Here is a 26,346-nt window from a genome sequence, read left to right on the forward strand (position 1 = left end):
GTATATCTTGTTTGACAATGTGCTGTTTCTGTCTAAATGTTAGACGTTTGTATACATGATCCATAAATCAGGAGACATCCGTGTCGGTGATATTTCAAACGTCATTAAAACATCTTTGCATTCTGTAAGTTTGCAGTACAAAAGCATCCACAAGATGGTAATGTTGTGACACCAATAAAGTAACGATAACTCCCTCTAGAGATATTTTCCTGAAGCTAGAAATGCTATTAATATAACATAATACTGCTCCTGGTCCCTGACAGCTTTAACACAGGCGTATTTCAGCTCTGTGAGGTCCAGGTTCCCTTCAGATGCAGTTGTGTCATGTGGTGTGATAATGGAGATCACATGTGGCTGGAACTCCTGACCTCTACCCTCTGCTCTGTCCTCAACCCATAAACAGCCCAGGGTCAACTCTCTTTCTCTCCCTGTGAATGTGTGTCTGCATATCTGCCTGTATTATATATGTTTGTGTGCCTGAATATGAAAATAAACCCGTTTTTTTGTTGTTATTGCAAGGCTGTCAGTGCTTGTCTGTGTGTTTTTGTTTCTGGTTGCGGTTATAGTGACTGTGGGACACAGTGTGTGTGTGTGTGTGTGTGTGTGTGTGTGTGTGTGTGTGTGTGTGTGTGCGCGCGCTGCTCAGTGAACTGCGTGTAGCTCGGCAGAGTGTCTCCCTACAGCTGTCCCCAACACAGCTGGACTTCCCAGTATGACCTTTTAATGTTGACTTACACATGTAGCACTTACTGTCCTCATCAAATCTTCATCCTGACTTCTTCAAAGGTCCGTCTTTGCATGAGAGTGTCATGAAAAGTGACAAAGAAAGTATAAAAAAAGATATACTATATATGAGGAGAACAAAACCCTCACAATGCCCCTACCCAGTTTCCCCCAGGGCGCTTCAAAGTAAAATAACACAAGTTTGTCCTCACAGTATATGACATATATACTGTTTCATATATATGTAGCATATTCTGCTTCTGCTTGTTTCAGCACTGCTTGTTCCAGGCTGGCTATTATTTATGGTAAAGTCCAGAAAATGTCCATTAATAAACAAAGCACCCAAAACAAACACTTAATATTGAACCTGTTTTTATGTGCAACAAGTGACAGCAACAATTGAAGCATTCTTTAGCAGTAATACAGTCTTCCCTCTGAGTCTGGCGCTTTAAAATCCCCATGATTCAAAGCCCTCAAAGCAACATTTGAAGTGAAGTACAGTTGCTTGAACCCAGACGGAGCCACGTCTTATGAATAATAGATTTCATCAGCTGACAGTCGTCCCCATGAGATTTACTGTAGGTGCTTGTAAATCTGCCATGCATTATTTATGAAACATGACACAACCCTCAGCACATTGTATTGAAGGCTTCTGTCGTCTCAGACATAACTGTCACTGGCTATCTGTCTGCTGGGATTAACAGTAAAGCTGAATGTCTTTGTTCCATTTGCTTTTGTTTTTGTGCTGAAATAATGAGCACCTTTCAAAGTTAGACGTCCACTCACCCACAACAGGAAGAAAACATAGTGCTGTGTATGTGCTGATTGTTTCCAGTGAGATCTTGTTTTAAGGATGTGTGTGACAGTGAAACATTCATGCCTTTTGACAAATGCAAAGGTTTGTTTTATGTTTGTTATATTTGTTTGGAACAGCACAAATCTGACCTGCGTGTTTTATAAATATTTTTTCAGTTACTGTGCTGCATGATGTGAAAAGAAGTCCCGACAAAGCGTATTCACGCCTACATCAGTCTGTTCAGAAACATAATGGGGGAGTGTATTCTGGTACGTTATTCCTGCTAATGATGCTGTGAATATGCTGAGGTGGCGTTTGACAGTTGCTTCTCAGTTTACTTGGAATGTGAATAGTTTGGTGCCAAAATTAGATATCATTTTGTGTTTGTATCCTTTGTCATGTATCCGTTTTTGGCATAGCATCTTGTTTGTGTTGTGAGGGAAAGCAAAATACCCTTAAACCTGAGATTAATGAAACACACATTTGGATGTCATAAAACACTTGTCAACAAGAAAGGGAATAGATTCCCCTCAAACAATCAGGACACGTTGTGTGAAAAGGTAACAACTGCACACTGGTCAAGTGATATAGCACTTACACACATTGTGTTTTTCTGGCTTGATTATTGTTTGGATTGCATATTGTCTAGTGTGTAGTGTGATACATATACTGTTTTGTGACAGAATAAAATGAAGCCCGCCTCCTTGTTTTATTTATATGTATCTATCTATTTTTAGAAATGTCCCCCAGTGTGCAGCGAGCAGCAGGACCCCACATCCCCGCAGTGGAGTGACAGTGTGGGGCCCGTACTGGCAGACAGAGTTGACCACGTCTCTCCACACATGAATATCAGTGGAGGAGTTCTGGTCAGTGCGTCTGCTGCAAACATCTTCAATCCGGGATTAAATTCTATCACGCGGCCTGCCGACCCTGATCAGGAGTAATACCTGTAACCTTTTTTGTTTTATTTTTCCTACTACGGCTTCTTCAGTCCTCTTTGTTCCTAACCTGCATTTGGTTTAAGCCAAATGATTCCATCCCATCGGCTTTTCCCAAAAGCAGCAGTAGTCTTAAGGTCGCGTGAAGGTTTTACAGCCTGGAATGACGAACCAACCTGACTGTGTAGCTACACAAGGATATTTGTTGGGATACAGTTTAAAGAGGTGTTTCTTTAACGTGACCTCTGAATATTTTGTGATGCTATTTAAAAAAAAGCAGCATGCTGAACTTGTTTGCCATGAGAGGGAAAACAGGACAGCAGTGCAATCACTTGCAAACAGAAATCAAGCCAAAAAATGTGGCTCAATACAATCCCCTGTGACCAGTGCAATGCATGTGGAATATCTCAGTAAAAGTATGTGAAACGTAGAGAACGTGGAAGGAAATTGACAGCCAGACTGTGGGAACAGAGGTCAATAAAAACACAGGCTATCCCACCTCTAAACATAAAGCCAGTATCAAACTACCAGGCTTAGATTTTACAGAAAAACTAATCGGGTTTGTGTCTTATCCTCCTTTTTTTCCAAACCTAACTGAGTAATTTTGTTCCCTAAACCGAACCAAACTGATTCTGAAAAGAGATAAATAATATTTAAAAAAGTTTCCAGAAGATAATAAGTTAACTAAGTGAAAACATTTGTTTCTCACAGAACTCTAACCCCAATCTCTTGGGTAAAAGTCCTGCATTTGCCCCATTCATCAACCACTACTACACTTTTTTCTTCTTCTATACAACTAGTACTATTACTACTAAATCTAGTAGTAATAGTACTATTACTACTAGATCTAGTACTATAACTACTAAATCTAGTAGTAATAGTACTAACTAAATACTAAATCGCTTTGGCTCGCTGACTATTGCTAAATCAAGTAGCATATTCAACTTGGATGGGTGGATAGTCGAATAACTACAGTGTGACTCATCCCATGCAGTTCAAATAGACACGCAATATTCAATTTCACATTCATTGGAAAAACAAAGTGTGTGTGAAGGAGACAGAAGTTGTTTTTCTGTTGGATTAAGAGTAGACTGCATGACAAGTATCTTTCAGAATAATGTGGAAATGAGCACTGCAGTGAAACAGCTGACTTTACAATGTTTTCTAAAATTCAGCACACTGTTGGAAACATAAACATTATGAAAATATAAGCGTATTCAACTTGAAACCAACTCTTTAAGCTTCCTCTTTTTCATCTGATTTTTAAGCCAAATCAGTTATGAAAACTCTGGGTTTAATGTGGTGGTTGAATCAGAAATGCATGAGTAACTACATATATATATATATATTTAATACAATATATATGTTTGTTGTTGAACAGCAAGGAAACAGTAATAAAACAATATGGAGACAATAACTTGCTTGCTTTGGGGAGCGTTTCTCTACACTTCATCAACTTCTCAGCAACAACACTTGTGATTTGAGCCAGTACAGCTGGACACAAGACAAACAAATAATCATTAGCATCCATCAATATTAGCGATTATCAATCAAATCTTTTTAAATTTAGCAATATTAAACTTCATTTTTATATGTAAAAAAGATTGAGAGCATTGTCTTCAAACTGAGAACTAGATTGTAGGTTTCAAAAAGTGGAAAAGATAATGGCTTCCTCATATATATGAAACACATACATTATTGCTAATAATCTGTACTTTTAACATATATAGTTATTTCTTTCCAAATTGAAACTGTATTCCAACCATTCATTTACATAGATGCAATATGAACTCTGCATGTTTGGGTCAGCGTTTCAAACAAGAACAATTTGATTTACAGATATATAATAATAAGAGCCGAAGATCAAACTGTCGACGACGACCAGCTTTATCCATACAATTCTCATATTATTGTACATCTAAATGATAGCAAAGCAATAATCCCTGTTGTAATTTTCATAGCCATGAATTATATATCTAATTGTAAAATGAGGTATGTTCATGTTAGTATTTCCCTGACACAGTTTATTGTTGTGCCCTCTGAAGGTGTCCTTATTGGCCCATTATTTATAAGTATATGGTGTTTTATGTGCCATAAATCCGTGACCTCTCTCACTTTAGGTACGATGAAGGTCATGCTGTCAATGTTGATTTCAGGTCCACGGGAGGAAAAGCTGGTGACAGGGTCGGTAATCACTGCTGAAATATTCTTATAGAGAGACACGTGTTATGTAATATCACAACAGCCATGTGACAGTGTTCATTAGAGTAGATGGTGTTATTGCAGGCAGCAGCGACGACAGAGACTGAGACAGACTGTGGATGACAGGTCACAAGTAGATGTATTCGTCTCACTCTGTGGAACAAATGTGTCCTTGGAGCAGCAGAGGAGTGGATGTTGACAAAATTCAACCGGCATTTATTTTGATAATCAATCGTTTAAGGGATTTTTAAAAAGCAAAATATCTGCACCTTATCTAGTGTCACTTCTGAATTGTGAGGATTTTCTCCTTTTCTTTGTCTCATGTGATAGTTAACAATAAATCTTTGGATATTGGATTGTTGATCAGACCAAACAAGACATTTGAAGACGTCCTCTTCGGCTCTGTGCAATAGAAAACTACCAATTTAATGGAAATTTATATTTGGAAGCCACTTGCTCAATAATACTAGACATATTTGTATACTGCATAAATTACAGGGGTACATTTTGTATTGGTGCACATGGAATTGGCAACATTTAGAAAAATATTAATAATAACTATGGTTTGAGTATGTAGATGGAAAAAAAGTGAAATAAAAAGTATACCTTATACATACTACAATTGTAATTCTTTAGTAACACGTTGATGGACTGGCTGTAAAAGCAGTGATACAGTAGAAAGAGTCTCCAGCTCGCTCCAGTATCAGATCTGCCAGGTTGCACTGAGTGCTTGGGGCTAAATGCTACATCAGCATGGTAACTGTTATGAAATAGACGTAGTCTCTGTAACGTGACACATAGGTTTCTGAAGAGCAGTCGTAGATGGCTCTGGCCGTCGCCATCTTGGCAGTGACGAGCCAGTCTTATCCTATAAGAAAGGGTATTGCTTTCTTTTATTTTTGTTTATTTGACAATAGCTCTATTGATATCTATCCATCCACATTTTCCATGAGAATGAAATGAATATTTGACATCTTTCTTATATGTTGCCTGTTTAAAAAAGGTCCATCACCATAAGTAAATACAGTATTTTGCTGTTAGGATACAGTATATTACAGTATAAAATCAGCACTGGGATACTTAGCAAGCCATAGTTTGACAGGTTTATCATTTCTCTAATTAGACAAAAATGTATTTGTAACCTCTCAGATACACATATTAAATTCTGAAATTAGCCAATTTCATGAATAATGATTTTAAGTTTGACCCCTCACTCACATGGTCCAGTGGCACAACTCAACTGTATCAACATGGCCAAATGTCCTACAGGTGAAGACACATGAACCAGAACCAACCAGTCGGGTTACCACTCTCACTGCTCTCTTACTTTCCCAGTAACATCTTTGTTACTGTACTTCACCGTCGGCCATCCTCTCATCCTGAGAAGCAGGTGTGTCGCACTCATCGGGATGCCGAAGCAAAGAAACAGATTCACCGCTAATTGGAGGGATGTTTGGAATAATTATCAAATGACAGCAGGAGCAGCAGCTGAGTAACAGAGGCAAATGTTGTGAAAATGAAAGACTTTAATTGAATGTCAGCAGGAATCTAGAGGCCACATGGAACCTTGTGTAATGAGATGTAAGCAGCTGAAGGGCACCCCTCTCAGGATGCAGAGGGTGGGGTGCAGACTGGGGGAGATGGTGGGAGGGATGGGATGACCCCTGTCTCCCTGGAATTGCCTTAATGATGTCCTCATATCACGGCTTTATGTAATGTGCTCTCCAGTAATGTTTAGTCAGCCTTAAACACCTCAAGCCCTGCCGACGGTGCAAGACATGACATGACACTGTGTGAGTGTTTGTACTTTGTATCAACTGTGTGTACATGTATACATACTGTATATGTTGGAGTTATTTTTTCCCTGGGTCGTCTCAAAATCAATGTATGTTTTATAGGATGGTACTTTCAGTTTGCTACACTGAGGAAAATGAACTGTGAATTTGTAAGCGGGACATTCATGACAGAGCGAGTCACAATATGATTGATCAATTATCAGGGATACAGATACAGATTTATTTAGCAGAAGAAAAAACTAGATTTGTTCATAGTATTTGAGGACATTTGCATATTTTCACTTTTTTCTTCAAGCTCAGTTAGAGTCACACATGGTGCCTGGTGACCTGCTGTATCTATTGTTTCTCTCCTCTTGTTTGCTGACTGTCTGCATAGCCCAGTGGACACATTTTAGAAGAGTGAGTTATAAAACCAAAGGCCAGTTCATATGAGAGGCGATGAATCACAGCAAAAAACATAGTTTAGAGATGCACAAGTATTGATTGATACTTATTATGTCTGCTGGGTTTCCCGTCTTCTTGACTCATGTACTCTCAGATGAAAGTCTCAAGTCAAATCTATGTTTAGTTTCCAGACAACTATTTGAAAGCTACAGCGCATGAATAAAACCACCTTCATTGTATTTTTCCACAGTGGGTAGTGCACTTTTGGGAACTTTAGTTATGCAGCAGTGGACTTTTCGGAGGTTTTCAATATAGGTACAAAGTACATTAAAGCTTTGACTTCAATGTGGACTTACCAGGATCTCCAAAATTGCAGTAATGAGGGTTTAGGTTCAATCCCCAGTTCAAACAGCCGGGGGTCTGAACCTGCCACCGGAGAATTGTGTCTGATGGTCCAGTGGCTTGCTGGATGTTTTTGCGCTCGTAAGGATGTAACGGTGATTAGTTACACAGCGGAGGATACTCAACGAACTGACCGGCCTCCAGCTGATGCCCTGCAGACCAAAGGCCAACACAAAACACACACATGTGGGTCCCGGTGTTTCTTCGATGCACAGGGGACCGAACGATCACTTGAGAGTTACATGAAGCCAAAGTCACAGCTGGATTCTGTTTCTATTCTATGCGGAAAACATTTTTCTCATGAAGTGGTTCATCCTTTGTATTGAGGGCAGCTTGTTCATCATGAGAGTAATATCTTTTAGAGTGTCACCACTGGAACTGTAGAATTTAAAAGGAAGGTTTTAATATGTTTCTTGATCTTATTAAACTTAAAAAAAACAACAACAATGAATAACACCTATCGCCTTAGCTAAAGCCTTATATATCTTATTTCTCCAAAGAGCTTTAATGTTGTTCAAAACCATCCAGCATGCACTGTTCATGCATTATGATGCATGCACTGTTCATGCATTATGATGAACATGGGTACTGAAGAGCTTGTTAAGTTCATCCCACATACGTAATCCTGCTCAAGTCATTTCTTCAGCACCAAATGTGTTAATCCACAGCTGACCACACCTGTTTCTGTTTGAGTAACATTTGATAAAAACTGCAGTATCGAAGAACTTACTGAGACATTTTTGTAATTAAAGCAAAGTGCTTTGGTAGCAACTAACTAGGTTGGATTTTCCTGAAAAAGGTTCCTGTAAAAACAAATTTATAATTGATAATAGTTATACTATTTACATTTTCTTTCTCTTTTTTTGTGCATGTTTAAGATCTTTTACTATCATAAGTAATACTTTTATATTTGCACACACAAACACACACACACACACACACACACACACACACACACACACACACACACACACACACATATATATATATATATGTATATATATATATATATATATATATATATATATATATATATGTATATATATATGTATATATATATATATATATATATATATATATATATATATATATATATATATGTATATATATATATATATATATATATATATATATATATATATATATACACTCACTGAACTGTATACAATAAATAAGCCTTTTTCGGGGCATTGATGCTATTTATGCTATTTATAACGCCCAAAGAACATTTTATGAAAGGCTGTGTTTTTGATCAAAGTGTCATAGATTAATTGATGTATTGATCTGGCCGAGGCCTGCAGCACTCCCGTTAGTGAAGGGAGGACTTATGCGGGCTCAGTCACAGTCGACTTGACTGACCTGGTTATTGAAGCTAGATCTATTTTTGGCCGGGCTCACGGTGTGCAACGATTGAAGAGATTGGCCAGAATCTATCAGTCAAAGATAGAGCAAGTGAGATGCAGTGCTGATGTCACTGGTTATAAACTTGTTTTAGGTAGTAAGCACGTGTGGAATACTCAATGAAAATATTAAATTATTACTCAAAAGTAATACAAAATGAATTCTACTTTATTCTACTTCAAAGACAGGTCGAGCAAAGCTATGTAAATAATGTTGATGTGTGCAAAAGAAAGCATTTGTTTGGGAGGATAAATCTACAATAATGAAGCAAAACAATGTAATCTTGTTGAGATTGACTTGACCTCTTCAAAGTGTCCTTGTCAAACAGTGGCTCCGTCTCTTACTGACATACAAAGCATCAGAGAACCACTGACTGGAAACCAGTGACACTGAAGGTCTTAAAATTTGGCCCCAGTCTGACTTTCACTTGACATTTAGTCTTTCTGCATCAAGTCATCATCATCATGTTCCTGAGATTCACTACACACATACAACACACATAAAGACACAATATGAGGTTTGAGTATTTTTACTATCAAGTTTAAAAAAATGGCTTCTAGTTTTGCCCTGATGCACAGGGGAAAGATAAGTTCAAGGAGCGGATGTTTGAGAGTCCCATGGAGCCAAAAGTAACAGCTGGGTTCTGTATACATTTAGTGGTGAGTCATGATGAGAGTTTCTTTTTTATTTGAAAAAACAAAAACCTTCTCACAGCAGTGCATGTGAATGAATATTAAGGCTTTTTACCCCCAGCTGCTCTGCTCAAGTAGCTCAGTGGTCACCAAAACAAAGCTGCTATAGTCCGACATCACAGGAAATCATGATTTCACTCTTAAAAGCAAGTTTATGTTGTATCCTACTGAGAAGTGACCTCCCTGACGTGTGATACTTTTTTGGCCAAGTTGTGGCTAAGTTTTAGTCAGAAAATGTATGTATTCATAGCTCAAGGTGGTATCTTAAAATACCCTTTTTGTGAGTAGTACATGTATTAATTAATTAATAATTAAAACAAGGGAAAAAATGGCTTCCGTGATTTATATATATGTATATATATATATATATATATATATATATATATATATATATATATATATATATATATATATATGTATGTATATATATATATATATATATATATATATATATATATATATATATATATACACACATCTATATATACATATATATACATATATATATATATATACATACATATATATATATATATATATATATATATATATATATATTAATGTACTAATACACTAACAACAGTAAACAAAGGTAATTTATTATGCAAAGTAATAGCAATAATACATTTGTTATTGTTTTAATGGCACTGTTATTTGTTTATGAGTTATTTGTTGATCATGGTAAAGAATGGAGTTAATTAAAGGAATTACATTTTGGGGCTTTAAGACTTGTTGCTGTCTAATTTATGTATTAAAAGATGATGAAAGAGCAGATATACTGTATTACTGCAACATGCTCATACAGAAAAGTTGTACGGGATGTTTACACTCATGTCCCCCAAGACTAAGAATAAATAATCTCTACCACTGCAGCTAAAATATGACAACATTCAAATGCGTACTTGAATCTTTACAGTACTGGAAATATTCCGATCTTTAAAGATTGTAAAAAGTACAATACGTACTGTAGTGGGGTAGAAGTATTAAGTATCCTAAGTACCCTACAATTGTAATTTAGTAGCAGGCCACTTGAGTAAATGTACTTGGTAACAACCCCAAACTGGTCCAATCTGTATTTCTTTTGCGGTGAGGGTTGAAGTGGGATTCACACAAGGTTTCCTCTGAGATGGGAGGCAGATGGGGTGCATTTGGGGTGGGTGGAGGTGGGAGGGGGTCCGCCAGTGCGAGGGAGGGCAGTAAGCGAGGGGGGCGTGGTGCTGAATGAACAGCTCCCCGGCTCATAAAGTAATCAGAGAGCTTCTCTGCTCCGTCAGAGCAGCACAGCCATGAGCCAGCCGAGCTCCCCGTCCTCCAGACCCGCGCCCACACTCCGCCCGTCCCCCTGACACGCACCACACCACCATGAAGAGGCAAAACGTGAGGACCCTCGCCCTCATCATCTGCACCTTCACCTACCTGATAGTCGGCGCCGCGATCTTCGACGCGCTGGAATCCCGCAAGGAGACGACGCAGCGGAACGAGCTGGACCTGTTGAAGGCGCAGCTGCTCCAGACCTTCAACCTGTCCACGGAGGACTTTGACGAGCTGGAGAAGGTGGTGCTGGACCTGAAGCCGCACAAAGCCGGGGTGCAGTGGAAATTCGCCGGCTCGTTTTACTTCGCCATCACTGTCATCACCACCATAGGTAAGACCCTGAGTTCATGTCTCGGAACTTTGGTTTTGATTTTACTGCAACGCCCCTCAAAAAAAGTTGATATTCGGTTTCTGATTAATTTGAGGCCAGAGTCATGCCTGTAAACCCAGAAACACGCTGTTAGCCAGATGTTTTAACACCACGTCAAGGCTAAGTCCTAAAAGCAACATAGCAGATACCACAACCATAAATACTTATAGGATCATTATATTAGTTATACAGATTGAGGATAATTATGAACTCAGTACTAGCTCACAACAGGTGGCAACACATTCCCATATGTTTCAATCAGATATCCTTTCTTGATTATTAGATATTCACGAAAATAAAAGTAACAATACAAACTATTGCATTAGAAATAAAAAATCCTGCATTAAAAAACATTAATATTGCTATACATATTCAAAAAGTACTCATCATGCAGAAACATGGCAGCAGTGAGTGTTTTATTATTATTTATTAGCCAATATTGTTTTAATGCTACATATCATTTTGCTGTTGTAGTTTGTTTGCTTACAGTCTTGTATCAGCCTACTGTGCAGTCTAATCAATAATGATGCATCTTATTTTACAAGATTGTCATATTGTTTTTGTACAATTTGAACCGCAGCAGCACACCTGACAAATATTTCAAAATGTATAATAAATGGAGAAGTATAAATGTAAATACTCAAAAAAAGTATAGGTATCACTGATTTTTACTTCAGTACAGCTGCTGAAGACAAAGAACATGCTTATAGGTACATAACACACAATATGATATGCCATAATGATAGCATGGAGGAAATACCATACAATTGCATATTATTCATAAACTCAACAGGTGCACTCCTCCAACTGTATTATAATAATATATCATAAACGATTACACGGCTGATAACATGGCATTAAAAATACAATAAATTAGATAATTGTACATAATTTGAGTTGAGTTTGTCACATCAGCGTGGAGTTTGAAGCCTCTTTATTGCAAAGTTAACATTGTGTGCATTGCTTCATGGAGACTCCACAGATATGAAACCCTTTTATTTATTTAACCAAACAATCATCATCAGAGCGTTTTGAGCATTTGAAGGCATTGCAGCATTGAAAGGGGTTGCATCAGAGTTAAAATGGCAGGTTTATTAAGGACAAGCTTCTCTCCAAATGCAAAATTCTGCTGCTCATAACCAAGGGTTGTTTTTGGAGAAGATGCTCCAGGAAACTTAAAATATGAGATACTCATTTGCCTCTTCTCATGTGTTCTTACTCATTATCTCTGCTCTAAAGGGTCCTGCAACACCACAAGGCTCCCAGCTCTTTACTCGCTTTATCACACAGCCCTCAATCTGAGTCTGTTTGTTATTTAATTTCAACTTCACTCTGCTCTTTGCATAACACTCTTTCCAAGGAGCAACAACTCCAGCCTTGATTTATTCAGACATGTTAAATATAAGAAAAGTATTCTTTGTTTACCTTTGTCCGTTTAAAATGCCGACCTTTAAACTATATGCAAGTTTTGCCAGGATCAGCGTCCACTGGTGGCAATTACAGTCATTGGATTTGAATTTGCCATCATGAACTACTGGTCACACCAGACTGAAGTGCCAAAACACTTGAGCGTATTGACTTGAAAAATATTGCATTTTACTGCTTATAAATTCAGCTATGTATTTGTAAGAGAGATATTGTATTTTTATTTTTTATTAAAGTCTCACATTCTCGCTTTAACATCTCCTTTTCATCGCTTAAGAAGTCGTCCTTATCAGCTCCTATCTGTGTCTTGCTCCTGTGTTTAGTGGCCGGGGCAGTCGTCAGTAGTGACCTGTGACTTGTAACCCTGTTAGATGGAGGCGGCTAATTGTTCACTAACCCAGGCCCGGGTGTCTGTAACCGCATTCTGTAATTGTGAGCCCAGAGGCTGCGACACACAGTGATTGGCGTTTCAGCCTGCCATTAAGTATTAATGACAACACCAGACCCTCGCTTTTCCGTTGTCCTCCTGGCACACCACATTAACACTGAAGATACTGTACGGTACACTCAATATCATGCAGCCATGACTTGCAGGGAGGTCCACATGCTGAACCTTTGAAGCTTTTATTTGTAATTCATTAATATTTTTCTCAGGATAAAAGAGAAGATACAATTATGTATGTCACCAACCAAAGTTAAGAATAGACATGCACCTCTTATTTCCTGGCATATTATTTGAAATTAGTCATGGAGTCATTTTAAAAATGAGGCTTCAGGACATTCAGATCTAACTCAGGAGCTCTTCCCCGAGGGACCAAAGTGGTAATGATGTGAAAACATGACATGATGTTCTTTGTAGGAAAAAAAAGTAAAACAGTAGTTTAAGTCAGTCGGAAGCCGACTCTTTTGAAATTCACATTGTATATAACACACTGGGTGTCCATTTGAGAACACATCATTTCCTGGGAAGCTATGTGACCAAATATACACATTTTCTATTTCTAAAACGCACAACCCCCCAGTGGAAACCAACTGACACAAGACCAGATCTGGCCCAAGCGTGCTCTACTAATAATTTAACATAAGTGAAGGAGGGAGGCGAAGCCACAATCAGTCATCACTTTCCACAGAGGAAAGGGGAGGCAGAGGGCAGGGTGTCTATTTACTCACCAAGTGTGGAGGAGGGGGAACAGATGTGACGTTTGTAAGAAACATCACAAGGGGAAAATAAATGAGAAAGCACTTTCAAGATGGAAGAAGTAGATAAAGTCTGGGGCTCAGGAAGGTCTCCTCCTGGGTACAAACTCAACGAACCACCTCCAGGCGTGCATATCTTGTCATTACTTCATACGCTAATGACATACTGACCGCGCAGGCTGCTGTTCAAGGTTAACTACAGACCACACAGAGGACACATGACACACTGTCTTAAATAAGACATGGCTCATATCTTCTTTGTGTTATGTGATGTGCTGCACAGCATCTGATAAGGGCAGGAGCATGTTGTGTTATTCTATCCATACATGTCATTTTGTGTAACTCACAATATCATATTTCAACATATGCATGTTCACACAAACTTAAAAGTCAAATTACACACACAAAACAAATTGTTTTACTCACTTGTGGTAGTATCAGACTATGCATCAAGGTGTACGTGGCTGTTACATTTGTTCTAACACCCCCAATATGATGGAGGTGACACATGATCTCTTTCCAGAAACAGACTTCCCTATTTACAGAATGAATTGGAACAACTTTCTTGCAAAAGAATTGTCATCATTCATCACTCATCATTGGATGAGTGTGCATCTCAGAATTAAAGTCGGATGCCAACGTTCAGTGCCAATGAAGTCGTTTTTGCAGAAGGTAAGGGAGTCGTGGTCATGCGAGTATGTCTGACGTTAACTTTGGTGGTTCAGTTTAGTAACAATTCGTTAGCAACATTAGCATATTGTACCATTAGTTACCTTATTTAACATTACTATACAGCTTTAAATACATTACACAGTCTGTCCTTTGGTATAATTCGTAGTTGACATGTGCAGGTATTGCAGGAAACGAATTATCCACTATTGAGTATTTTGAACTCATGTTGACACAGTTGTGTTTAATACAGTATTTCAACAACACATTTAAAAGGGTCGGGTCACACAAATCCAAAAGAAAAGAATATCAGTAGTTTATCGTTTTGCCTAGCAAAGCAGCTTTCGTTTTGTTCGTCCAAGACTTTAGATATCTGTCTCTGTGATTTCAATCAACTATAATGGAGGTGGACGGGATTTTAGTCTAATTAACTACTTTCTAGTCTTTCAAAAAAAGTCTGTGTTCTGGGGATTATCCAGATTAATAAGGACACTGATTGTTGATAACATTTTTAAATAATAGTAGTTTTTCAAAGGAAGTTCCCCGACAACCAAAACAGTTCGATGTCACCAGGAGTAAGTGAGACACTATGTCTTCATAATTCGGGTAAAGTCTAACCAATCTAGTTCATTAACCTTGTGGCGAAAAACTCATGCAAAAGATTACTTTTTGGCTTCTGACCTATTGTCTAATATCTAATCCCTGAAGTCATTATCCTTCCTCTTCGGCTCATAAACAAAACATTTTTTAGACAGGACCCTTTAAAGTCCCCATATGGTTGTGGTTAGAGTAAAAATCCCTCCTGGATTTTTATTATTGTGAATCACCTCTTGTTAAATACTTTATGTTCAAAGATCATTTGGCATTTCGCAGATTCGGTAGACATGACCTCAGTGTTTTCCATAGAAGAGCTCATCGTTTGTAGTCTGCGAGACTTCATAGAGGTAGTAACACATGCATTCAGGCCATGCAATCCACACGGTTATAATCCCACCAGATAGCATCCAGTCAGTGTTAAAGCCTTGGACTCTGTGAGGAGAGTCTGCTGGTTGGTTTGCGGGCATCACTCCTCCATCCTTTTAAAAGTGGCTTGGATCAGAGAGCTGAAGCCCTTCCAGCTCTGTCACCAGCAGTGCATCAGTTGTTGATGTACTGGAAAGCTACCAAGTGTGGAAGCACATCAGTGTGTGAATGTGCAGCAGGCTGTGGCTGAAAAAGCGCAGCAACTCCTCTCTGAATCAATGCATCTAATGTTTCTATGTGTGGACTTGCAATGAATACAATATCTGATCATTTTTCTATTTTTATGTGGACTTTGATTTGGCGCCTGACATGTGAATCATTTACAGCCGTTGAATCATTAGAGGTCAGATCCTGAATTATTAATGGTAATTACTTACATTAGTATCATCATTATTATTCAGTCAGCTTAAGTAAGTGGTTGAGTGCACCAAGAATATAACTCTTGCTAGTCACATGGACTCCTATCGTCACCAGACAGACAGACAGGAGATGGACACTTCAGCACCTCTCAGAGAGCGTCGACAAGGTGACTGCTGCATTGCACTCAGTCACCTAGTTATATATTGGCATCATTAGTGCTACAATAGAGATGCTTCAATGGTATGAAGCATCTCTTCCTCTGTATGAAGGTATGGGGTGAAAGTGCTTTTAGTTAAAGCATATGTCCAATATATAGACGTATATGTGCTTTGGTTACATTTTGGTTACATTTGGAAGTATTGCATTAGGAAAGCTCAATTGAAATTGCCAAAATTGCCAAAACTTGGGGTGGTTTTTGCCTTTGTCCAAAAACAGTTGATGCGCTCTGTGGATTAGGGAAATGCCTTTGCTGAAGAAGTCCTAACACTGAGAACAATTAACTCACATAACTGATCAGCTGCTTCTGCACTCGTCGTCTTGCTTGGATATTCTCATAATGTGCAAAAGCTTGTCTTTGTCTCCGGACAGCGTGAGTGTAATACTAGCTGACATGAAAGGACTTTTCAAAATTGCCCAATTGAAACTATTTCCTGAGGGCCTCGCTACATATTGCTCTCATAGATGAGTTAGATGACCAAACTGACTTGTTTTGTTTCCAGATGGCGAGCGCTACTTCTTTTACTCTGTTTGGTGGATTACAGACATGCTGAGCCTATCGTGCCAACTTCTGACCAATCTTTGCTGGAGCCCAGTTTATTCGCTCCAAACCAGATGATGGAAAGGTGCTTTATCTGCACTTCTCTCTTTTTTGTGCAATAATCGTGAAGCTCATTTAGCATTTGCTTGACAATTGATTGGAAACATGACTAATGACACCTCAAAAACTCATTAAAATAAAAAATAATTAAAATGTATTAAAATTGTATGTGCTTCATGCAGCCTATCTGTAATCAGCCAGAGCTGTTTCAGTTTACAGTTTAATTGAATTGGGGATTTGATCGAGGCTATGCCGTGTTTTAAGTGATTTGGGAGATATGATAACCGTAACTCTCTCTAGTGCTTACAAGGACCCTAAAACTACCTTGCATAACCCAATGTTGTTCTTTGCAGTGAACCACATCATGCAGACACACTGAGATGTAATGTGACATGAAGCTGTTGTTGTAGAAATTGCATACAAGAAAACAAAGATAACTTTGTTTTTTTTTAAAATTACATGAAATACTTTAAACAGGTTTTAAGAACCCAAATTACACAGGACAAGTTGCACATTACATTTATGTGCATGTCTACAATATGTTAATCAAGACAGAACAGTGGGCAGTCATTGAGTCAGAGCAGCCTCAAGCTGAGAGGACGACTAATGGTTGATTGACTCTTTGTGTGATTTGCCCCTCTCACAGTTTGTGTCACTAAGGTTACAAGAAGATCACAAACTTCAAAATAAAGACGATAAGTGTCCGGCTAAGTTAGACACACTGGTCATGGGAGGTGAAGGAGGAAGGGACGGAGGGATGGGCACTTCATGTCTAATTTGAAACAATACTGAGCAAGTTGACATGCTGGCAGGTGTTAAAACTCAGAAATAACCCAGAAATGTTAATCTACTGTAATTATTATAAATGTCATTGAGGTAAGATGTGCCAGGTCGTGTCAAGTGTGCTGCTCTCTGGATGGAGTGCTCATCCACTGCTCATCAGGGTCGTTGTTTACAACCTTTTTGGCTTCTTACCGTGTTGAATGACAAAAGCGGGGTGGCGGGGTGAGAGGCGCCGCGGGGTGAGAGGCGCCGCGGGGCGGACAGCAGAGAGTTTAGCTGCTGCTTCTGCTGCTGAGAGGACCCTGTTTTACAGTGAGATTAGCGTGAAGGGGATTTGGGAATATTTCACGTGAATTTTGTACCATATGTCTCTGCAACTGCTGCTAAATTTAGAATCGGAAAAATACACAAATTAGCCGCACCGATATTTAATCTTGTTTGTGCTTCCTTTTTCCATGAACATGTGACACTGGGAAGGTATAAAAAAAGGGGAAAAAAATGTTTTACCAATAACATTTGGAGGTTTCCGACATTTTGTGAGTGTATAATGTGATTTGGGTTTTAAATCCCACCACTGAATTGTATATCTTTCACAGAAGGATCGAGGTGTACAACACGATAAAGGGAACCTTTCATAAGCTGTGGTCCTGGAGAAAAAGAAAAAACACAACTTTGTGCCACCTGATCCGGTCAGAAGGGATAACTCAGACCACGGGCCCTACACGCTCACGAGAAGGGAAGATGTAAAATGTCGGGGTGTGAAGTGCAGATGCTTCGAGTGTGTCGTTATTCTTTGCTTCATGATGAAGGAACTGCTTCTTTGACTTCCTCAAGGGTGAAATTGGATTAAAATGGAAAATGTTATGTAAATTTCATTGAAAAACACTTAATGATTTTGAATGAAAATGTATAAATATAGTTTAATAGGAAAAGTTTAATTCAATGGGACTTTTCACAATTGTGCAGTGTTGCTATATGGCAATATATATATATATATATATATATATATATATTCTTATTTATGCTTATTTATCAACTTGCATCCTTGTGACCCCTTGAACTTGTACTCTTATTTTACCTTAAATAACCGTCCATCATCACGCTGTGGTGAAGGCAAATTGACTGTGATTACGTAAGACAATTCAACACTGTTATAGCAACGGCACTCATTTGCCGTCATCATTAAACATATCTCAACATTGACTTTCACCATATTGGACCCGAGCACCCACACACACATCCACTAACCTCCACTTTGATAAAAAATACATAACCTGTAATTCACACCATGAAGAAGGATCCTGATGGATTTTCCATGGTCATTGTTTCCATGGTGCAACGAAATGTGTTGTAAACATGTCATGGTCATTTCACGTATCTGTGTTGACAGATTGGATGCTTATCCTCTCACCATGTACTGGTAGAGGTTACCTATTGGCCAAAAGCCTTGTAGTTATTTTTGTTGACACCTTATATCAGACAATAATTATAAAGGAGATGAATGTAACTTTTAACTTTGTTGATTTGTTCAACAAAGTTCTCTCAAGTTCCTGAGTTTACAAAGTTGACCTGAATGAGCAATCAACTTAAATGAAGACGGCAGTTCTCCGGTAAAGTGTATTTTAATGGGATCTTTGTTTTCGTTATCATATGTACTGGAGTCACTCAATAGGATAAATATTACAGCGCTACCCAGGGAAGTAAAACACACCAACACCTCCATCAGCGAACAGCTATATAAATAATTAGACACAAAGCAAACAAATCCCTGCGTGTCAAAGTGTTTATTGGATCTTGCACGTTATTTCCAGCACTTGCGACATTCAGGCTCTTTAATTAAAAGCTCCTGAACAATATTGCTGGGATTTTAACATCAAAGGCCCAAACTTCACTGAGCTGTAGGCCCAAAGTGAGTGCTCAGAGAGAAATGTAAAAACATCCACAGCTATTATTGGCTGAGAGCTTGTTGCTGTTCAGGATCTGAAAGAGTAACGTCTGAGAAAGTTGACAGAAAGGACTCTCATTGCTGCTGCTGCTCCGTTCACATGACCAGCGAATGTTTACTTATTGTACGTCTGCTTTATGCTCCGCTGCCTCAATGGAAAGTTGAACGCTTGCCTGACTCACTAAACAAAACATGACATTGTATTTATTCGACTTCATAATCCAGCGGGGGCTGACTGGAGTTTAACCAAATAAAATAGTACACAGCAGTGAGATCTGAAACTCTTTCACGTGAAGTTTCCTACTGATTATCTTCCAAAGTATAAATATACACTGAATGACATGTCTCTGGTATACTGTGGCAAACTGACTCCTGTGAGGTTTATTTGCCCAAAAATGAGAACCCCTTTCACTATTTTCCTCTGAATAGCCTATAATCTCATGTCCTGGAATACTAAATGATGTGGCTATGTACAACGCAGAGCTTTTAGTGTTGGCTGGACACAGTCGTTCGATTAATGTCCTCATTATTCCAGTTGGAAATTTGAGATGTGTCTCAGTGATTTTCTGTGGTATTCAAGTGCAGATTTGCAGATTTGTTTCCGACTGACGGTGTAAACCTTAAAACTATTATCACAAAACTATAGTTTATTTGAAAAAGCTAAACAATTGCACAAAAAAACAGCTGAACACTGTAATGCAAGCATTACCGAAACCAAAGTTTGTTTGTTTGGGAACTATTTTCAGCAGTGGATTAACACACATTTGGTTCTCTCCTGAGTATTTACAGCAGCAGGACACCGATGTGGATCAACTCTAATCAAAGTAGAGTGCCCATGTGCATATAAGGTGTCACATGTTTTAGTGGAGGTCGAAGATCAATTCATTGTTGGTCATTTTACTAGACATTATATATCATTTTGTGTGCTCAATCTAAAGTTTTGTCCATGTCCAGTAACAAAGATCATAAGTCTGAAGACTAAAACACAAAGGAAAATGAGGCTGTGAAAGTGTCATGGTGTGTTGATTTAGGCTGTGTCACTGTGTTTCTTCTCTTGACCTGAAAAGGAAAGGTATTGGAAACTTGTTCCGTGTCCAGACAGCTCAGCTGGGAAGTGATTCCAGGAACAATACTGGGAACAACTTATTGTTGCTCTTTGCTTCTGCAGCAGAGTACGCCGCGAGAGAGAAGCTTTACAAGGAAGGTTCAAGAGGTTTTTTAAAAAAACTTTTTGAAACTTTGACTTGGCAGGTTCTAATCATTCGGTCTGAATATTCCCATTGCTTATACTTGTTGTCAGGAAGAGTGGAACGAGTGGACCTTCAGGTAACCAAAACGTGAGGAAAAATCTAAGATATAACTAAGAGTGAACTGAAACCAGTACTTAAACACAAACTATTCTGATGGGGGTATAAAGTGCAGGTAGAGATATTCACAGAAGCCCAGGTGAAGGGAATGAGGTGAATATGAAGGAGAAAACCACTGGGAAGGCTAGTCCAGAAAAGGTGTTTTTATTTTGGCAAAGAAGAAAAAGGCTGTAAAGGACCGCAGAAGGAAAAACACAGCAAACAGAAAAGCTAGAAAAGAAACTCCATCCAGTAAAACAATTGTGCTACAAGAATGGATGAAGTTGGGTCAGGAGGGTGCAGGTATCAAAACACCCTGACCTGAGCGTCACAGAGTGTGCACTGATCATGTTTTATTATGTTTGGTCTGATGAATAGCCTCAATGGTTTGTATGAATTATAACTGTGGGCACAGCCACTCGAGGCAGCTTCGACGGCTCACATTTTGCATTATTTACTAATATAACTTATGTTTATTGACAATTCCTTTAGGCCCACCTCCATCTACCAATGGATTGGCTGAAGTATGTTAAACTTTAGTAAACCTAGGTTTTCTTTGGTTGACTACATCCCTAGTATGTAAAAGTCACGACAGTAATCCTTGTCAGACGTAGAAACATTTCCGTGTGACAAGAATGATGTCAGCATACTATTTATTATTTTCTTCTGTTAAATCAGTTGGTCACGTTTGAGGCGCTGCTTGTTTCTTTTCAGTCAAACGTGGCAACACTGCCTCCAGCTCACTAATTAAAGTCACATTTTTGACTTAACAATATGTCTTACCAGAGATTTAGGCTTTCAGATATTAAATGTTTTCTATTGTCAACACTAGAACACTGCTGCAGTTCATTGACTATGCAAGCATTAATCTAAAACACCCATGCAAAACATTTCATATGAATTGACTGAATGGACGTGCATTGTGGAGAATGCACCGACAAAAGCATCGAGACGTTTCTCTCAATGATGCTTCGAAGACACATGTAATGACCCTCACTGAGCCGCAAATTGTCTGTTTATTTCTTCGAGAAATGTCTGAATGCTGATGGGGAATTTGCAACACAAAGCTCATTAAGTGTACATTGGTATGCGTGTGGTGTGTATCTGTGTGTCCTTGTATGTTTGGCTGCATTTGAACTCTTTTCACCCTCTTCAATAAGCCTTAGAGCTACCATATAGCGCCACAATAGTGATTTATTTATAATTCCACAGCACCACTAATACAAACAAACAGCTCAGTGCAAGGCAAATTTCTGAGAACCAATATTTGAAAAATGGACAAATAACACTGCTTTAAAGGGGAGACAACAAACTAAATAACTACCCTCTGCTGCAATAAAAAGACGATAAACCGCCCGTCACACAACCACACCAGAGAAACTCTCCCTGAGGAACTCACAATGTCATGAAACACAGCTCTCGCACACATTTCTCTCAGACAGGAGGGCGGTTTACACCAGTGTTGATTATGTGCCCAAAGCACTGAGCTGTCTCCCTTCCCAGCACAAAGACATGGTGGAGGAGCCTCAGTAGCCTTCTCTGCCTCACTACATACAAAAGAAAAATCTTTCCACATCATGGAAAGGCTCTAAACTTTGAGGTGAGAGCCAAGCAGCTAATACTGTATGTTTATGGCTCTCGCACAGAACAGAACGCTTTCATTGCTGTCCTTATCATAACAACCTGAAGTGATTCTCTCACAACTCACTGGCTCCTGACGGCTCCAACCGCCTCCTTGTGTTAACCCGGGTGCTGTGTATTCACATTACGCTACTCCAACTGGCTCGGAGCAGTGGAATAACTTGGTCGGACAGTGCAAAGCCACCATGGCCCGCACGGCATATACAGTATACTGTCTCTCAGGGGAATATGTTTTCTAATTTCTTTCCAGCATCTGCTTAATCTCTCAACAAGCCAACCTGGATGAAGTGGACTGTCACACACTGGGGCCTAATGATAATAACAATAACAATGATAGGTGAGTTGTGTTTACCCCCGAGGGCTGCTATCAGAGTGCGAGCTTATGAGTACACATTTAATATCCATACGAAGAAAAACACAAGCGCCCTGTGACAACCTTGGGCTAAAACAACAGGCTGCTAAGCTATTTTCTATGGAATAATCCTAATATCACAGCTGTCAGTGTGAGGTGACTGCTGCTCATTCACCTGCCGGTTGTATGGTGGAAAACAGTGCTAGATGTATTTATTGTTCATGGCAAGTGGCTCCGGTGGGTACTAAAGCGATCTGATTGGTCATAGATGCATTCGAGCAATTGTGTTGAGCAATAATGGCACCGCCTGCCATGTTCTTTTTTAAGTTTTTTTGTATCAGCAAGGAGAGTTTTCATCGGAAACTCAATAGAAAACTTACTCGAGAAAGAATCAGTGCAGGATTCCCAAAAACTTTGTTGATACTGGAAAGTTCTGCACCTTGCAATTTACGCCTAATGCCAACATCTGGTGGCAATGAAGGAAGTAGTGTTACTTTACGATGAAACGATTGGTGATATGCGTCAGGAAGTCCAGTTTGAGTCCATAAATTTAAATACTTATTTTATTTTTATAATATTATAAGTGAGGATTTTAAGAAATATGCAAAGTTCTAATGAATCCATTGAATCTTTTGTTTCCGACAATTGTGAGGTTACCAGTAGAAATACAGTGTTAATATTACAGAGTAGCAAGAAAAAATGGTTTGAACGCTCAGCTCTTTTTATTTGTTTCAAGACTACAATTTTTCATAGAAACCAGTAAAACAACGTGAAGAGAGAAAACGTGTGCTGTCATATTTAAACTATTACCGTGTCTCCTCTCTCTCTATGAAGGCTGACTCTTCCCCTCGCATCAGAGTGTGGCCGTTCAGAACAACAATAACAATGTTTGCCTTCTGCCGTGGTTAGATAACGCGTTGTATGAACGAGACTCAACCCGAAGGGTGTGGAGGTGGGGGTTGGTGCGTTCGCGTTTCATGCAGAGGGCTGAAGTTGCATCACAGTCCAACCACGTTGCTTTTTTATTAACCATATCCAAAACCTTTTCCCTAAATGTTTTAATGGTCTATTTCAACAAAAGTATCTTTCTGTACAACTAAATTGCATTTTAAAATTACGCTTTAGGGGAAGCATAATTCCTCTTGGACAACAGTCACAGTAGTGTTGTAAATTGAGACTAAACAGACCAGAAACAAAACACATGAAAGTACTTAATAAGGTTTAGCCAAAAAAAAATCATTGTTTGACTTTAACCTAACATAATATTATTTACGGAAGTCAAACTTTTGGTTTCTCATGAGACACAAACAGCGTCATCAGGTCATCCCGACCATCAACGCCCCGGCGCAGACATCGATTAGATATCGATTTGTGATACGTAAAATAAACATAATCCGGGAGAAATTACGTTTCCCCTCAAAATGTCATTGAAATGCAGATTCATTGTATGGAAACAGAATTTAACCAGGCTGTTTGTTTGGTATGACCCAAACTGTTCTCTAACCCTAACCATGCCATAGTTGCCACGTCCAGATACTGAACATTTCAAAACACTGACGTTTGTCACACTGTTGGGTCTTGCAAAAGCGTCAAAAATCCATATTCTTGTCTGGTGATGTCACTGGGTGTTTTAATGAGTGGACCCAAATGCAGAAAACAAGGGTTCTAAAATAAAGTTTGTCAACAAAAACAAAACAGGCTTCAAAAAAATCACTGGATCAAGCTCAGGAACAGGAATCAAAACCGGGATTAAAAACTGGCATAGGACCAAACAGGTAACACAACAAGTAACACACAATGCGATCCAACAAGGGGACAGGAGACAAACAGGGTTTTAACACAAGGGGAAGGTGATTGGACACAGCAGGAAACAATCTGGGTCCAGAGCAGACAATCAACAGACAATGACAGCGTCAGGAAGTGCAGAAAACACAGAGGACACACAAGATAAGGACTTCAAAATAAAACAGGAAACAAGACAAACCTATCGTGACAGGTGAAAAGGTTGCATGGATTCTTATTTGTGATTGTCGGTATACTGTTGTCTTGTTATTCCCATCAGTAATGAAGAATGTCCTCTTAGTCACAGAAAGTTAATTCATCTTTGCCCAATGTTGGTTCAATATGTTTGTTCCAGTAAGCTGTATATAACGTAATCGACTAATAAATAGACTTTTTACTGTGAAAAAGTTTTACAGAGACAATCGGTATGTTTTCCTCTTTCCATTTTTGGTCATATTCGATTGAAAAGGCCTCTGAGTAATCCTATGTATTTGTTTATACTACACTAATAAGGCAATATATCCTACTTTGGAGTAAAGCAAATGCAAAGCAGGGAGCTTTTGAACTCCTTCTTTGGTGTTTGAACAGAAAGACATTTAGCTTGCCAGTAATCCTACCGGCAACCGTTGGAGCATTAAAGAGTCATGATATTCATGGTCTTTGGTTACTGCACTCTGTGTAACCCTTCTGGGAGAAAAAAAACACAGTAAATGTCCTCTAGTTTTAAAATGAAAAGATGCAAATGTATGAAATCTAATTCACTCTTCATGTACATACAACGCTTGTGTTTTTGCCTCAGAGAAATTAAAACAGCAAATAATAACTGCTGTGAGCCACAAGATGAGTTTCAACACAATCCTTTGTTGAATTTATATTAGAGACATTGTTACTGTGTCATGATGTAATGAATCAGTGGGACAGTCTGGCTGTTTGGGCTCATAATGAATATCGGGGTGGAACATTGAGTGAAGTGACATTTGCGTGTCCTTATTATAGTGGTTTTATCCTCCAGACTGTCTCAGTTGGCCACAAATGAAATATCACAGAATAACTGAAAGTTAAGACACCCTTCGGAACAAAAGAACCCAATTACAAACATTTTCCTGACACGTCGGTATGCACAACATTCATGATTATAAATGTTACTTGACCTGCTTGGTATTTAAGTGAAATAAATTAAAATAACAATGTCACTGATGTACTAAACCTTATCCGGCCACTTCTCCAAGTAGGTTAAAACAAATGCTAGGGGTGTATTTGCAGATACTGTGTGACCCAGTCTGGTAAGGTGAACCCGCAGATGGAGCGGAGGTGGAGCTGACGCTCCCTGTCTGTCTGCTCCTGCCATATGGGCAGCCTGAGGCACTGGTTACCTCACCAAGGTGACAAGGAGACCCGGCGCACAGTCGAAACTGGATAGTCATTCACACTGAGTTCGGCCAAAGTTATAACACTCTACAAGGTTCAATTAGGAGTTTGTCCACATGTGCAGCAAATGTTAGCAGATAAAATTATGCACTGACAAAAAACAGCAGCCAAGGTCTTTAAGGATGAACAGTAACTCTGCTTGTAATGGAGACTTTTACCTTAGAAATACCCAAAAGCATGTGACATTGACTTAATTGCCTCTTCAACATTGTTACACTTTACTTCAATGTGCAATGTGTCATTTTTGGCCACCTGCTCCAAACAAATAGCGGGCAGCATTTCATCCCAATATTGGGTCTACACAATCTAAATTTCAGTACTGCGCAAAATTTGACCAATGCGCTGAAACTATTAATAAATTAAATGCTTTGTAATCATAACATGTGACATTGGCCAATAGTTTACACTAGCCACCCATATTTTATGGCACTAATATGGAGTTGTACGGTCTGTGTACGCTTTGATAGTTTGTTTGAACTACTTCGCCAGGAAGAGAGCGGGTTGCTCCAGAAACAGACCTCCAGTTAGCAGCGCCGGGAGTCACTGCGGGTTGATGTCAC

General features: G+C 38.9%; 1 protein-coding gene across 1 annotated transcript in view; it reads left to right on the top strand.

Moving 5' to 3' along the window:
- Positions 1 to 10,696: 10,696 nt before the first annotated feature.
- The window catches only part of kcnk3a (potassium channel, subfamily K, member 3a), a 29,439-nt gene continuing 13,789 nt past the window's right edge, over positions 10,697 to 26,346 (top strand). The window contains exon 1 of the mRNA XM_068577135.1: positions 10,697 to 10,979. Within this exon, the coding sequence (XP_068433236.1) occupies positions 10,697 to 10,979 (283 nt within the window). The remainder of the gene's footprint in view (positions 10,980 to 26,346) is intronic.

This window comes from Clinocottus analis, unplaced genomic scaffold (genome assembly GCF_023055335.1).
Source record: "Clinocottus analis isolate CAN_PGR_092001 unplaced genomic scaffold, fCliAna1.0.p SCAF_15, whole genome shotgun sequence".
Lineage (NCBI taxonomy): Eukaryota > Metazoa > Chordata > Actinopteri > Perciformes > Cottidae > Clinocottus > Clinocottus analis.